General features: G+C 42.7%; 2 protein-coding genes and 1 non-coding gene across 6 annotated transcripts in view; 1 reads left to right on the top strand and 2 right to left on the bottom strand.

Annotated features, from left to right (window-relative positions):
- Positions 1-1081: 1081 nt before the first annotated feature.
- On the bottom strand, positions 1082-4032 carry rpl19 (ribosomal protein L19). Its single transcript, XM_010874749.4, has 6 exons — positions 3981-4032; positions 3016-3122; positions 2762-2884; positions 2153-2273; positions 1658-1768; positions 1082-1286 (listed from the first exon to the last, which is right to left on the bottom strand). The coding sequence occupies exons 1-6, from the start codon at positions 3983-3985 to the stop codon at positions 1160-1162; spliced, it is 594 nt and encodes a 197-aa protein (XP_010873051.1). The 5' UTR covers positions 3986-4032; the 3' UTR covers positions 1082-1159.
- On the bottom strand, positions 3212-3291 carry LOC114840439. The gene has a single exon (XR_003782633.1). It is a non-coding gene; the product is annotated as a small nucleolar RNA SNORD53/SNORD92 (small nucleolar RNA).
- A 3063-nt stretch (positions 4033-7095) lies between the features above and the next one.
- Positions 7096-15512, top strand: part of cacnb1 (calcium channel, voltage-dependent, beta 1 subunit) — a 39088-nt gene continuing 30671 nt past the window's right edge. For 2 of the 4 annotated variants that reach the window (XM_029123431.2, XM_029123430.2), the window contains exons 1-2: positions 7097-7440; positions 12230-12316. In XM_029123431.2, coding sequence (XP_028979264.1) covers positions 7351-7440; positions 12230-12316 — 177 coding nt within the window. In that variant the 5' untranslated portion in view covers positions 7097-7350. Of the gene's footprint in view, positions 7441-12229; positions 12317-15512 lie in introns of all 4 variants that reach the window. The other 2 variants (XM_029123428.2, XM_029123432.2) reach the window with 2 other exon arrangements.

Genomic DNA, 15512 nt, shown 5'->3' with positions numbered 1-15512 from the left:
AGCAATTTTAATGTAGACTTGTCTTTCAGGTGATGGTGTTCCTGCATTGCTATCATACGTTATGAAGAATGACTTATATTTTCTGTTATTGCCTATAATATAGTGATCTCCTCCTTAGTGGTGTTACTTTCTACAGCTTTTCATGCTCACCATTTTATAACTCTTTATATTTCCAGAAGAAACTATATGAAAGTTCTAACTAGGATTTGGAGATGTTATCCTAGATTTTAACTCCCCCTATTGGCCATCTTTGTGCCTTTTCTGAGACCCAGGAAAATACCATTCTCAGATTAATTATATGTATGTCTTATAAAGTGGGTTAGTTAATTTTCTGATTATTCCAATACATCCGGTTGAGGTACTCAATTCAAAAAGCGGTAATTCTATTATTTCTAAATTCCATCTGTCAACAGCCAACTTTATTGACCCCTGAAACGGTGCTTCAGGACTTGAATGGCAGACTTCTGAAAGCCTTCAGACAGTAACAGAACACAATTATTCACATGTCCTAACTAGCTAGAATACTCTTGACAAATTATGTACTTCCTGCCCCTTAAGGCACAAAATATCTACTAACTCCTAGAACCATTTTTTACTCTAATTTAATCAAGTTATTAAAGGTCAAGATTCTTAGCTCTACTCATGGGATAATTGTAAGGTCAATGGAAGCGTAGGATTCTAGATAAACCACTCATGTTTCATTGCACATCTATTTTAAGACCCTTGTGAGCTCTTCAAAACATTAAGCATGGAAGGCCTGGTTAAATAGGCTCCCCTCAAGTTTATGAATCCAGATAAACTGAAAGCTGCAGTAGATAAAATATTTTTTTTATCTCAGTATCTCACTTTGTGGCACACAGCCAATTTAGCACTGTGAAGTACAGTCACCTGATGCAGCCAGGACTCCTACCTAAGAACAGCTCTGAGCCGTGGTATATCGGCCACACAGCACACCATTTTGTTTAAAAACAAGTAATCCAAAGCTACATCACAGCTGTTCACAATAATGCACCCATGATTATCCATGTTAGGTTGCATAGAAGGTGTTTCCGCAAAGTACATCACAACACAGGAGACAGGGGTCTTTCTGTACACTTTATTGTCCGCACTTGACAAGGTGGTGTTGGGCAGGAGGTGTAGGCCATGGACAAGAAGTTGTTTACTTCTTGGTGGTCTCCTCCTCCTTTGAGAGGGTCTTGATGATCTCCTCTTTCTTGGCTGCCAGGCGTTCCTCTCTGCGCTTACGGGCCTCCTTCGTCTTGGAGCGACGAGCCTCGGCCTGATCACTGCAGAGAGAAAAGCAAAAAAATTCAAAAACAGAATGTTTGGCTGAACCTAAATATACATCTAGTCATCAAAATCCATCGCCCTCTAGTGTATTCAAGCCGTTCTTTTCCACTGGCGTCCAATTAAGACCCACACAACCAGATGAGAGTTCCCAACTAATTAGTGACCTTAATGAATAAACTACAAGGTACGAGTAGTTAACACCTGACACTCAGACTACCATGGAATGAGTTGAACACCTGTGACCTATAGTGAGATTACGTAAGTCCATAACAGTTTGGGTCCTCAACCAAACCTTCAGGGTGGAAAATGTCCATGTATTTTAACAGTATGTATGTAAATGTCAAGGGGGTTTTGTTTTCAGACATACCACAGCAGCTTCTTGCGGGCCTTGTCTGCCTTCAGCTTGTGGATGTGCTCCATGAGGATACGCTTGTTCTTGAACACGTTACCCTTCACCTTCAGGTAGAGGCTGTGGTACCTGCAGAAAGGCCAGGATCAAACCAAGAGAAAAGTCAATGTACAATATCACACAACGTAGAGTCTGGCTGGGGACATGTTAGGATCTAATAAAGATATTGCGAAGTATATTAACACTTGATTTTAATTCCAACCTGTTACTCAATATGACAGACGGAACAATGTAAAAGGGGTTAATTAGACAGCAAAGAGAAACATGACAAATATCAGCACAGTTTGCGAAACCCTATTATCCAATATGATCCTAGGTTGATTTGTTATCCGTTACAGCTAGCTAGATACAGGATCATCAGACCAGAAGCGTGAGGCAAATCACTGTTGAACAGAACCCTTAGGATTGGCTGTCTTCAATCTGTATCCACAGGGGCAGATGTGGAAAACTTACATGTGCCTGTCAATCTTGTGGGACTCCCGGTAGCGACGGAGGAGACGGCGTAGAATTCTCATGCGACGCATCCAAGACAGCTTCTCGGGCATTCGCGCATTGGCTGTACCCTTTCTCTTACCTAGAGAGGGCAGGCAGAAGACAGGGTGGAGTCAGGCCTGAGATATCTCACATTTTAATCAACTGATGCACTTATCCGTTGTGCAGCAGTGAGCATATATTCCTGACCAAGTACCCTAGCGGGAATCGACCCACAACATCTGGCGTTGCAAGCACCATGCTCTACCAACTGAGCCACACCGGACAAGATTCACCTTGATACAAAAAATACCCAATTGTGTTTAAGAGTACAAAGGTTACGTAAAAACAATCTCTTTAGTTCGGGGGTTCTCAAATCAGAGCCCACTTATCCATAGTACTGAGTTTTCTATTCTGCCTGGTATTTCACTGCATCCATCTGGGTTCCCAGGTCTAAATCAGTCCCAATTTAAAGGGTTACAATAAAAACCAGCAGGACATTGGGTCGCAAGGTTTGACTTGAGAACCACGGCTTTGGCTTATAGTCTACCCTCATCCCCAACGACGAGACGCGAGGCAGCCTTCACTCACCGACTCCCATGTGCCTCCCCTTGCGACGTGCCAGCGTGTTCTTGCGGCAACGGGCGCGAGAGTGCACCGTGACGGGCTTGCGGATGATGAGGCCATCCTTCACCAATTTACGGATCTGCTGGCCTATGATGGTGGAGATCAGAAGGGCAGGATTGACAAGGCCGACAACACCCAACCAATTAACATTTAGACAACAACTGTATTACAAACTCACTATTTACTAGAATTATGTATTGGAAGGGATAAATGCTTACGGGAGTTGGCGTTGGCGATCTCATTGGTCTCGTTGGGATCCAGCCAAACCTTCTTTTTGCCACAGCGCAAAACGCTGGAGGCAAGCCTCTTTTGGAGCCTGAGCATGCTGGGTTAGAGTTTGAGAAAGGAAACGTTATGAAATGCTTTAAAGCAGTATGTAGCCAAAAATACAACTTCAACGTCTTTGTACTGGGGTTAATCAGATAGCCAAGAGAAACGTGACATCAGAAATGTCAGTAGAGTTTGCGAAACCATTCTCAGAATCATCATATTAACCCTTAAAACAATACAGCTAAGACGGAGTCATTACATTGTGCCAGGTTTACCGCAACTGGTTGAAGTTTACTAGCTATTAGCAGTAGTAGTCCTGTTAATATAATCCACGGGTATTATGAAAAGAGCCGTGATTGACATAGTGATTCCGAAACGAGTAACGTTAAACAGCTGTCCAATCTAAACCAACTACGAACATCAACAGTCAAAATGACCAGTATTCGGGTACTTGTACTAACAGTACTAGCTAATTACTACCTAGCCAATGCTAGTACAATGTGGTAAACCAAATAAGCTAGCTAAGCTAAATTGCTAGCCGGTCTACATTTCTGATTGTCATTATCTTACTATATCCACCATTAATATTGACATACTGCACTAATTATGAGACTGACACTGAAAATATGAATTCTGTCTTAAGGTATGTTCATAGGGAGTTTTGTTTCGCATTTGTTAAGGCCAATATTGCTCGTTTAGAAAACCTTGGTTGACAACATGGCCTCCCTGACTTGGATCACAGTGAACCACATTCATGCATGAAATGTTTTTCACAACATTACATAAATCAAGGGACTTTGTCGATGGTGTTGATTAAACTTTAGGACAACGTTGTTCAACTTAAAGTAGCCAATGAATATGTATTTCACCAAAAATACAAGAATGTAGACACGCACAAAACGAACGCGCTTACCTCATGGCTGCGACTGCAATAGAAAAAGGAAGGACCAAGGCACGGACAGGGCCCTACCATTAAAGCTACTGGAGAATTCCAAAACATACACTCATTACATTATTTTGTAAATGTCATGAAATACGATACAAATATATTTTCCCATATGCAGAGGTAATTATCAAAACATGATTTGTAGTTACAATTCGTAAGATTGAGTGCGATTATACCTAGTCATTAAATTAGTTGCATAAAAATGTGGGCCTCCCCTTTTCTGGGAATAATAGTACAATCCAGAGGTAGTGAGTGATTTCGCATTGCATTATGGGAAAAATCTAATGCAACTCATTCCTGGGCCACAGGAGGGCAATATTGATGTCAAATACTTAAAACACGTCAAACATTATTATTATTTCTTTGTGTTGGATGCAATATAAAAAAGACAAATCCATAAGCACAGTAAAAAGTTTTTTGTTCCATCCCAAAGCAAGGCAGATAGGGGGGAGGCATACAGCACGGAGCCACCCCCGGGTGGTCCTACCTGGCCACGCTCCGGTCTCACCCAAGCTTCTAAACAAATGAAGAGCTGAATCACAACCTCCAGTTCAAACTGCCAGTCACATAAATAAGAATGTGTACATGTGCTGGGTGACTGGGGTCAGTTTCTCGTGTCTCAGTCCCCTTTTATTTCTTCTGGTGTATATTAGGCGTACCCCTCGGGAGGGCGGCCAGCCCTCCAGAGATTACCCTGGCCTGACAACTCCTGGCTGTCCCTGGAAATTCCACCTGGTAGTGTTCCTAATCTATTTTCCGCCTGATGACTCCTGCTGTCACTGCCCACAGCTCACTTGTTAATCCCTGTCCACATCCACCTGGTTGTGCTGCTGATCTGGATTCTGGCCACAGCCCACCTGCTCCCACCTGTATGTAATGACCTGCTGGTCATCAGAATGTATGAGTTAATGGATGAACAATGTGGCCCTGAAAGATCATGTATTCTTATAATCTCCACCCCTCACAGTCTGGCTCCTCCCTTGGGAGTTAATGCTAGTTTCTGTAATTTAATTTCTTCTTGCTAGCTCTTTGCATTTTAAGCAGGGAATCTGCCTGATCACTTTCTGAGAACTGCTGATGTGAAAGCTTGTGGGTCTTATAAAATATATTTAAAGAATTTATTGATTGCCGTCAATGATGGACCAACCCAAGTTGTGTCATCTACAAACTTGACAGATGCATTGTTGGAGGAACATACATTGGTGTAGAAGATGGCTGCCTAAACTGTTTTCTGGAGATCTTGTGTAGATCTTGTGTAGGTTTTCTCTCCAACCTATAGCACAATTGATTTCAATAATTAGGTGGGTAATTAATCAGATTTGTCGCAACGTGTTGGAGAGAAAACCTACAAGAGGGTGGCTCTCTAGGAACAGCTTACAGGACAACCTTGGTCTATAGTGAAGTTAGTCACAACTGGGGTTGGAGAGAAGACCTACAAGAGGGTGGATCTCCAGGAACAGGGTACAGGACAGCCTTGGTCTAGAGTGAAGTTAGTCACAACTGGGGTTGGAGAGTAAACCTACAAGAGGGTGGCTCTCTAGGAACAGGGTACAGGACAGCCTTGGTCTAGGGTGAGTAGAGGAGGGATAAAAGCCCACATCCTAGCTGTGGTCCAATGCTGAGGGATGTACAGTCAGAAATATGAATGCCCATCTTTATGTGTTGCATCCTGTTGGTCAGGAAGTCAGTGATCTACTGGCAGATGGAACCGGAAATGTTCAGGAGGGTGAGGTTGTAACATATGACAGAGACTAAGAAAATGGCGTTGAGCAATGAATGGTCCAGAGAAGCACCTACTGTACCACAAAACCATTTTGAAGAAGTAAAGTTCCTACCCACATTTATATGCCCAATGTCCCTGTAGTTGTTTATATTTGTGGTTGTTTTCATTATGTATGATTTTAAACCATATATTTGTATTTTTGTTGTTGTGTACAGCATCAATGTGAAATGTATTAATTCCACAGTAAAACGTTTTGTGCAGAGAACTAATCCAGAATATAATAATGATGTTATATAAGTTTTATAATATGACACATCCTCATAATATTTGTAATAATTTATCACCAGGTGCACAATGACTCAACAAAATGCAACAAACAAATGTCTCTGTAACAAAACAAAATAACTGGCCACATATAAATAAAATTAAACCTCCCCTTTAATCACTCTTTCACTGGTTTGTATTGATCATAATGACACAGAATATTATGCCATTGGATCCTGTCATTTTAACAAACAACCTAATTATCAGGGTATCAACTGCCATCGCTGGTAAAGTGTTAAAGCCGTAGGTATACAATCTTTATTGTTGGTGTCTAGTTACACTACTTATGGAAATATATTTTGTAGTGTACTATGGAGCCTAATGAAATATACATTGGTGGTGGTAGTAAAGTTAGGTCGAAGGCACCAGCAGCCGTCCCGCTGCTGATTTTTTTTTTTTATGACCATAATTTGAGTACGACAACCAGCCTCTTTAGTGGTTACAACATAACTTGAAAACTAACCACTTTAGTGGCACGCTTTCACTAACACATTCTCACAATCACGCTCTTAATAACATTTGTCATTTTTGCGATAATACTCTGTAATTGCTAGAACAAATCAACAAATGGCAGACCACACATTTCATTTCAGCATCCAGATTCCAGAGAATTGCTTTAGAACAATGCTATATACTACAGGTGTCAGCTATAACAAACAACACGCTAGCAATTGTGGATGCATTTGGTTATTACTTACTACCGATCAACATACGCCTTTAAGAAAAATGTAGTTATTTGTACCGTTGTCTGTAGGCAAATAATTGTAGGCTATTTGAATGCAAAATATAACCAATTATGATATTTATTATAGGTTCACTATAATGTTGTATTGTTGTTGACAATCAGGAATTGTATGGATATCAGTAGGCCAACAGGTGTTATGCCACAGCGAGTGCCAACCATTGAGCTAAATGAAAATAGGTGGGCATTAAAAAATACAATCCTAGCCTTGGGCTAAACATTAACCAATCACAAGACATAGAACCTTTCCGTGTTTGCCTCTGATTGATTGATCAGCGATGAGGGTGGGGCCTGATCCATGGGGCGTGGACCTCGTTGTTTCGCAGCTGGATCCTGGAGCAGAGCGCGCTGTCCATTATTGTCTACGCTCGGGAACCGAGGCGGGTGAGGCTGGTGCTGTAGACAGAGCAGCTGTTGCTACGGTAGGCTACTACGGTTAAGCATCCTTGGGGAAACAACGGCAACCAATTCTCTTTGTAGACGATGCAATGCTCTCCGTTATCATCTTAAATATATGAAATAGAAAATAGAATTGAAAAAATAAATCAATGGTACAGAAAAGTAGTATGTCCAGGACGCCTTCGACCTCAACCCAGGAGATCCAAATGGACATGTTTGATCCTCATCCGCACGCACAGGTAAGCTACCTACCAATGCCCTATCAGGGAAATCATGCCCCTGGGCTTTACTGGGCAAATCCGCCTGTTGCTGAAGCTTTTGTATATATTTTTTTTATAATAAAATGATTGGTTTGGTCGCCAAGGGACACTTTTTTTAGGGTAATTAACAGTGTTCCTTTGGAAGAATCCATTCTTCGTTTTCCACCGCTGCTGTGGTTGTTCCACTATCAAATATTACCCTACAGGAATTCTAGGAAATCTATAATATAATATAATATATTATACATATATATATATATAAACATTTCACAATTCCTTTGTTGTAAAAAAATATATATTTATAATATCACAATTACGAATTTTGGTTAGACTTGATGTGAAGATTCTCTGTAACTTTTCCTGCTGAATGTTTATTCGCATGAGTAGCCTATTATTTGGACTTAATGATACGCAATTACGAACTCTTGATGCCCTTTCTGTAATTAGCCCAATATGTTATTAGATGGACATGGGCAGAATAAGAATTCAAGGCCTTGAGACTTTACTGGTCTTGACTGCTAATCCATTTTTTCTCGGAGCTTTAGAAATATGTATTACTTTCGCTGAAGGTCCAGTGGTTTCTGCGCATGTGCCGATCACATTCTGCACTTGTGTTCTCTACACCTACATACGATAGTTGCTACTGGTTCCCCCTAACTTTTCTGGTCCGTCTATTGTTGTTTTTCCCCCTCCAAGCTCTACCGCTGTCTGAACAAAAAGTCAAAAAGTAATGTTTTATAGAATAATTGCCAATGTAGGCACAATTTGACAGACAGTAGACTCATCTGGATAGAATTGTATAGTTGAAACCATGTGAGGATGTAACAGATCCAAGTTACTTGGTGTATATAGAGTGACTAGAGTTGAGGCCTGAGGGACACCTGTTTTGAGAACCAATGGGTCAGACACTGATTGTCTCCACATCGCCAGGTAGGTTGTACTGAATGAAAAAGATAAAACCTTGCTAGCCACAGATAAACATGGGCACGGTCTGAAATGACTTGTTTACAGTTCCTTGTTTAAGTACCATTTACTTTCAAGGTGAAATTATAAAAATTGTGCTTATGTTGTATTTATCTGTGCTTACAGAACAAACTGGAAGCTGTAGCATTGAGGTGTTTTGTTCTGGAAAATACAAAATTATGTTGTTTTCGGCAGAAGATAGGATGTTTCTCAACCCATCCCAATCCACCTGTATTGGCTGATGCATTTTCCCAATACACCTGAAGATAAACTACTTGTTCACCTGAAGATAAACTGCCATTCGCTTATAATGAGTTGAGATATTTTTTCTGTTTCTAAAGCCGATTATTCTTTTCTTCTCAGCAGTAGACATTGGCTCTCCAACCTGTAGACCAAGTGTTTCCAGCAATTGTACTTAAAATTCTGGGAAAGATAAATATTACAGACTCAGCATAGAAATATTATCCTATAGATTCTGGGGTCCCATTCTGGTTTGTCAGCCATTAACATTGTGTTTACCTGTCAAACTGGTTCCACATACCTTACAAAGCCAAACACTTTAATGGATTGTATCGTGTCTACGGTCAAAACCTCATTTGCAGTGTTTCATATTTGGCTTGCAATGCAGCCCAGGTTGCCTCTCAGCCCCCATATGGGCCCCAGTTAAAGTCCTCCATTGTCACAGCCCTTGAGATAGATGTCCCCAAATGATCCAAGCTGTGCCAAGACCTGCACAGATTTCTGTAAGGCACAATGTTCTATCTAATTTGTTTGGTCGTCGTATTTGGGAACACCCGACTTGCTTTGGATCTCAGTGTCCACGGTGTAACCGTAGCTATAAATGGCATTCAGGAAGTTACGTGATGTCACTGGTTATGTAGGCTTGATTGGTCATAAAAACAGAGAATGACCAGAACAGTCGCGACAATGACTACAGCAAACCTGCCTACTCTAAACTCCAATCATTGTCTCTTTACCGACATCAAAGAAAGATGACATGTAATGTTTAAGACCCAGTGCCTGAAGCCCTGCCAAGTACACATCCTGCTCTGTTTTTTTCTCCCAATCCTCCCACTCCCCACCTCCCTGCATCTCTCCTGCCACTCTCTTTCTCCCACTCAATCTCCTCCCTCTCTCTATTAATCTTTACATCACTCTGTCTCTCTCTATTTGTCTGTTTTTAGATGTCCGATTTTTATCCCGTGAGTGTCATCCCTCGTTGTGTCATGTGGCAGGGAAGGGTTTTAGATATAAAGTCCAGGCAAACCTGCGGTGGGTCGTGTTGCCATGTTTATGGCTAAGCCGTGGTGAGGTGGCCTGAGAAAGACACCAGGTATCCAAACTGTACCATGTTCCCTCTGTGGCGGACTCCTCGTGACGAACTTCCTCTGGGTGCTGGTCAGGAGTGATGCACTGTGGTAATGGAATAGGATCAGTTTAGGACCCAGCCAGTAATATCCTGGATGAAATGTGTGCCCTGGCCCCAGCGTCACTGAATGACAACAACAAACTCCTCAGAAGAAGGAAATAAACTGTCAGGCAGCGGAGAACTGATCACAATCTGGCCCGGAGACGGCAATTCCTATTATAGAATGTGTTTGTTCTTCTGCATGCAGTACGAGCGAAGGAGCAGTGTCTGAACTCTGTGCCGAGTATGTTCGCCTGGAGAATGTTTGAATTTGTTTTGCTAAAGCCGGAAGACAGAGACACACCACAGGCTTACATCGTACATTTACACGTCGGGTCGTTTAGCAGACACTCTTATTCAGAGCGACTTACAGAGGGGATTGGATTCATTGTCTTACCATTTTCATACAGCCCCCCCACTTCAGGGGAGTCGAACCCACAACCCATGCTGTACCCACTGAGCTACACAGAACCTATTGCAGCCGGCCTCGTGCTCTCATCTCTTGACAGTTTACTGTCTCTGTCTCAGAGCAGCACTCACGGCACGCCCCCTCTAAATTAGTCACTTAGCCCTGGAGGTTGTTGACTAACAGGAAACCTCCCCTCTCCACCTCCCCTCACCACCTCCCCCTCCATGGCATTCCACTGCCCTGTGCTGAAGCCACCTCCTCGTGTTAATACCAGCACAACCCTATCCCCAGCACCTCTACTGTCAAACAGCGCAGACACCATTCTCCTTTTTTCCCTTTTTTGTCTTCATGCCCTGATTATGGTGTGTGGAGAGTGCCTGCTGCCCGCATCGGTGCCAGGGTCTTGGCGCTTGGTCTGTGCCATGGTTGTGGTGGATGGTCTGCTGGGGTTGTGGCGGTTGGTCTGTGCCATGGTTGTGGTGGTTGGTCTGCTGGGGTTGTGGCGGTTGGTCTGTGCCATGGTTGTGGTGGTTGGTCTGTGCCATGGTTGTGGTGGTTGGTCTGTGCCAGGGTTGTGGCGGTTGGTCTGCCAGGGTTGTGGCGATTGGTCTGCCTGGCTTGTGGCGGTTGGTCTTTGCTGGGATTTTGGCAGTTGGTCTGCCGGCGTTGTGGCGGTCAGTGAGGGCACGATGGTTGTCAGAGCCATGCCCCCTGGGATGCCAGTCTGCTCAGGCCCAGGGATGGAGAGAGATAAGAGGGGAGCCAGATGGGGCGGCAGCTCTACAGGATGACTGGGAGCTCAAACTCTGACAGCTGCTCCCTCCTCCCTAATTCTGACCAGGACTGTGTTGAAGTGTGGAGGTCCGCACTCCACAGGCACGGGTGTGTGTGTGTTTACATGTTTTGGGAATAAATGTTATTCTCAGCTTACTTGTTAGTTTCAGGTTAAATGTTAGAATTGGGGTTGGTATTAAAATCAGGGTTACAAGTTTATCTATTATTAAGCATAGTAAATAGGTAAAGTGTGTGTGCGCGTGTATGTGTGTGTGTACCTGTGAATACAGTTTAGGGTTGGGTGTTACGGCCAGGTTATGTATGGGTATATAGATTAGGTTATTGAGATTTGGGTCAGGGGTTAGGGAACATGGATTCATGTATATCCGTTTCCCATAAGAATAGAAAAACAAATGTGTGCGTGTGTGTGTGAAGGTGAAGATGAGGCCATTAGGTTACTTGGAAAAGGTGTGTGATGCCATATAATAACTGCATGATTTGTTTTACATGAAGGAAAACATGGCTCTGAGAGGCTGATTATGCATTAAAAGGCAAGAATTTATCAGCATTTGCATAGAGTACTGTGTGTGTGTGTGTGTGAGCGAGCGCCTCTTTGTATGCTTTGTAATGTGGATGTATTTCTATGTGTCAGGCAGAGGTGCCTGTTGGTCTGTAAACACAGAAGGGGCACGGCCTACCAGTTCAATCCATCAGGCTTCCTGATTACTAACAAATGCAATTAGCCAACGCTGTGTATCCATGGTGATGTGGCCAGGGTGGGTTTTAATGCAATGGAGGGACCTACCCAAGCCGGATTGGCCACTTGCCAGGGAGCAACCAATCAGATTACAGGGACTGGAACTGCAAGAATAATGACTAGTAAAGCCGGAGGATGAACAGGAAACGGAGCTGGCGTGGTGTTCACTGGTGCTGCAGGTCATGTCTCCTGACTCCCCAGTCCGGAACTGTCTCTGCCAGGGTATATGTTCTGTTGGTTCTTGTTCTCTTATAGGTCCTGGATGCTCACCAGATCAGAGTTATAGCATTACACACAATCTAATTTGGTGATCTTTAAAACTTCATTTGAATTTACTGCTAGAACAAAAGACAAGAGGTCCGTTAATATAAAGATGTTTGTATGTGTTCTAGTGGTCTTTATTAAAACGTGCTTTGGGAAGCTTTAATGTTTCTTTTGGCTTGTCTCGTCCTTCTAGGGGAAGCATGCCAAGCGGAAGAGCCGCTTTAAGCGATCCGATGGAAGCACCTCCTCTGACACCACATCCAACAGTTTTGTCCGACAGGTAAGACAAACCTTTTCTATCCCTGTTTCCTCAGGGATCATTGACATAACTGAGATTAAACTCAGGTTAAAGAGATTTATACATGAGAATGGCCTCATAGGTGAAAGAGATTCAGCTGAGAATGGCCTCATAGGTAAAATAGATTCAGTTGAGAAAGGCCTCATAGGTGAAAGAGATTCAGTTGAGAAAGGCCTCATATGTGAAATAGTTTCAGTTGAGAATGGCCTCATATGTGAAATAGTTTCAGTTGAGAATGGCCTCAAATGTGAAATAGTTTCAGTTGAGAAAGGCCTCATAGGTGGAAGAGATTCAGTTGAGAATGGCCTCATAGGTGGAAGAGACTCAGTTGAGAATGGCCTCATTGGTGTAAGAGATTCAGTTGAGAATGGCCTCATTGGTGAAAGAGATTCAGTTGAGAATGGCCTCATTGGTGAAAGAGATTCAGTTGAGAATGGCCTCATTGGTGAAAGATATTTCAGTTGAGAATGGCCTCATAGGAGAAAGAGACTAATGTGTTTGGGCTAATGTTTGAGTATGTATACGCTGCAGCAACATAAGCAGCAGTTTATACTGTAAGTAACCCAAACACATGGTCACACAGACATGTTCTTCCCTTGTTCATTCTCCTGTCTTCATTCTCAGCTGAGTGGTAGCTTTCTCCTGTCTTCATTCTCAGCTGAGCGATAGCTTTCTCCTGTTTTTATTTTCTGTCCTCGTCCCGGCTCTGTTGCCCCAACGCTAATCCTAATGTATGTTGCTCACATGAAAACACACACCCTCGCCTAGTCAGAATGTTCTCACTGTGAATCAACAGTGAACTGGTGAGGTTGATACAGCCAATAGCTAGAGGGACAGTGTTGAAGGACCCCTTTGGGGATTCAAGGATATACACCTCCCCAGTCGTGGTGATCTGGTCCCTGGTTCCCTAGAGGTGCATTGGTCAACATCTTTCCGGTGAGGTAGTGGGAGCCAGCAGCAGTGAGAGGCTTTGTCTTGCCAGGGGAAATGAAGACAACATATAAAGCAAGCAAGCAAGTTTATTTATATAGCACAATTCAAACATAGAAGCAATTCAATGTGCTTTACAAATATATATATATATTTTTTAAATACAATAGCATAAAAACAAATACTCAAATGAATGGGGGCGGAGGGGTCGCACCTCCAACACAGCCCCTCGTGTGGATATTACATTTTTCAAAGACACCATGTGTCACTCCAGAATATGTCCCCTTTTCCTTCCCCCCGACCTCTTCATCTGAGGGAGGAAACGGTTTTCTCCTGCTGGATGACATTTATCAGCTCGCTGTGGGCGTCAGTCTAAAAATTAAACGTCCCTTGGCTGGTAGTGAACACAGGGAGTTGAGCCCCCCCTGTGGATTCTAAAGGTGAGCTTGCTTCATGATATTATGCACCCCTTCTTCCCAACTCCGTTGCAGTTAATCCCCTCATTAACGCTCTGTCTGAGACTAACTGAACCTCGTCAAAAGTAATGCGCTGTCAGAATAGGGTGGGATTTGGGACAGCGTTTTTGCTACTAGGAGACTATTGAAGAGTCTCTATGTTCTGCCACCTTATGTCCCACTGGTGCTCAGTAACCACAAAACAATCAAGGTTATTAATTGGTTCTTCTTGTCAGCTTGTAATGCTGTTTTAGAGAATGTTTTTGGTGGTCGACATGTACCATCCATGGTTGGCCGTAAGGACATCCTGCAGCCAGGCCGGGCGTCAACCATGCCATGCCCGTGACTGGATGACATGTGTCCGTGATCGAACTTGGTAAAGTTATCCACTATAGCGTTGTGTGAAACCAGCAGAATATACTGGAATGACAAAAGGCAGTATGTATAATGTGGATGGTGCAAGATTATTAGCCTTTAACACGTATAGTGGTTACTTCAGTAAGGACGTGCGTGACAGAGCATACATTTATATGATAATTCCAAAGTGGAGACGTGGTTGTAACTACACTGTATGTGCTGGCTTCCAACTGGACTGTTGACAGCTAACTCTCTTTCTAAGCTTTACACACACTCACTTATACACAACAAACACCTACACACACAAACTTTATACACGCACACACACGCGCGCTGGTCTACTAGCCCGGTCTCCATGGCAACCGGGTCACCGAATCTCCCCTCTGTTCAGGCACTGTGGGATGAGAGGAAGAGGAGAGGATGTTTGGATGGAGTAGTCTGTGTGTCTGTGTGTGTGTGTGAACGGCAGTAGATCAGGGGTTTCCAAACTTTATAAACCAATTGAGATGTTGAGTCACTACCCACTATCAGGCTTCAGTGGGGGGAGAACAAAAAAATAAGTATAGAAGTACTTAATAGTACCATCTTCAAAATAATTGAACGTGGATTTGAGTGTGGCTTCTTGTGCAAAGTTTTAAGAGATCTTTATTATGGTCTGTATTCTGTCTGTAACTTTACATTTCCTTCTGTTCACATCAGTATTGGGACTATTGAAGTGTGGGAAAAGGTCAGTGGTTGTACTCGGTGTACATTTTTATTTAAAGGGACCATGGTTTTACAGAACAAACAAGTAAAGACAAGTGTTTTCCGAATTTACATTTTTTAAAGGTTGGCTTATTGACTTATTGGCATGGATCACTCCTCAACTCAAGATCGAAAAAGAGAATTAAAAAAATAATAAGAATGAGCAGAGATATACGAAAATAGTTTTTTAGCATTTACGGTATTATTTCATTTTAAACTGTATGCATTTTTAAACCCTTTCAACATTTTCACATTTACTGATATTGAATATTGCCATAAAATATCAGCCACTGGCAGCCCAGTCCCCATAAATTAGGGTCACATTGGTCTTGAAGAGATATTGGTCCTTCACTCCTACGTTCTCATGCCAGATTCCACAGCCCTGAATGGTAGCTTAGATACACAGGGGTTCCAACGTGTAAAAATGGATGCTATTGCTAACATGTGGAAGAAGAGGCCATTTTGATGTTGAAGGTACCAAGAGTATTAGATCTGAGTCACTTCTCACCTCTTTGCTTTTCATTAATTGCCCACTGCACTTAAAATAACTGGGCTCTTTGAAGTTTTTTTTTTAGTATCTTGACTTGACACACTCACGTATACACACAACACACACATACACAGAACACGCACACATACACACAACACACACTACACAGTCTGTGAGGGATCATAAGCAGTCTGGAATCACT

Source organism: Esox lucius, chromosome 11 (genome assembly GCF_011004845.1).
Source record: "Esox lucius isolate fEsoLuc1 chromosome 11, fEsoLuc1.pri, whole genome shotgun sequence".
Classification (NCBI taxonomy): Eukaryota; Metazoa; Chordata; class Actinopteri; order Esociformes; family Esocidae; genus Esox; species Esox lucius.
The sequence above is the reverse complement of the archived record's forward strand: the minus strand, read 5'-3'. Positions and strand labels throughout refer to the sequence as shown.

Coding starts and splice junctions, on each gene's coding strand:
- rpl19 (XM_010874749.4), bottom strand. Junction 2,274..2,761: donor GGGGAGGCACATGGGAGTCG/GTGAGTGAAGGC, acceptor TGCCCTCTCTAG/GTAAGAGAAAGGGTACAGCC. Junction 1,287..1,657: donor GCCCGCAAGAAGCTGCTGTG/GTATGTCTGAAA, acceptor TTCTCTCTGCAG/TGATCAGGCCGAGGCTCGTC.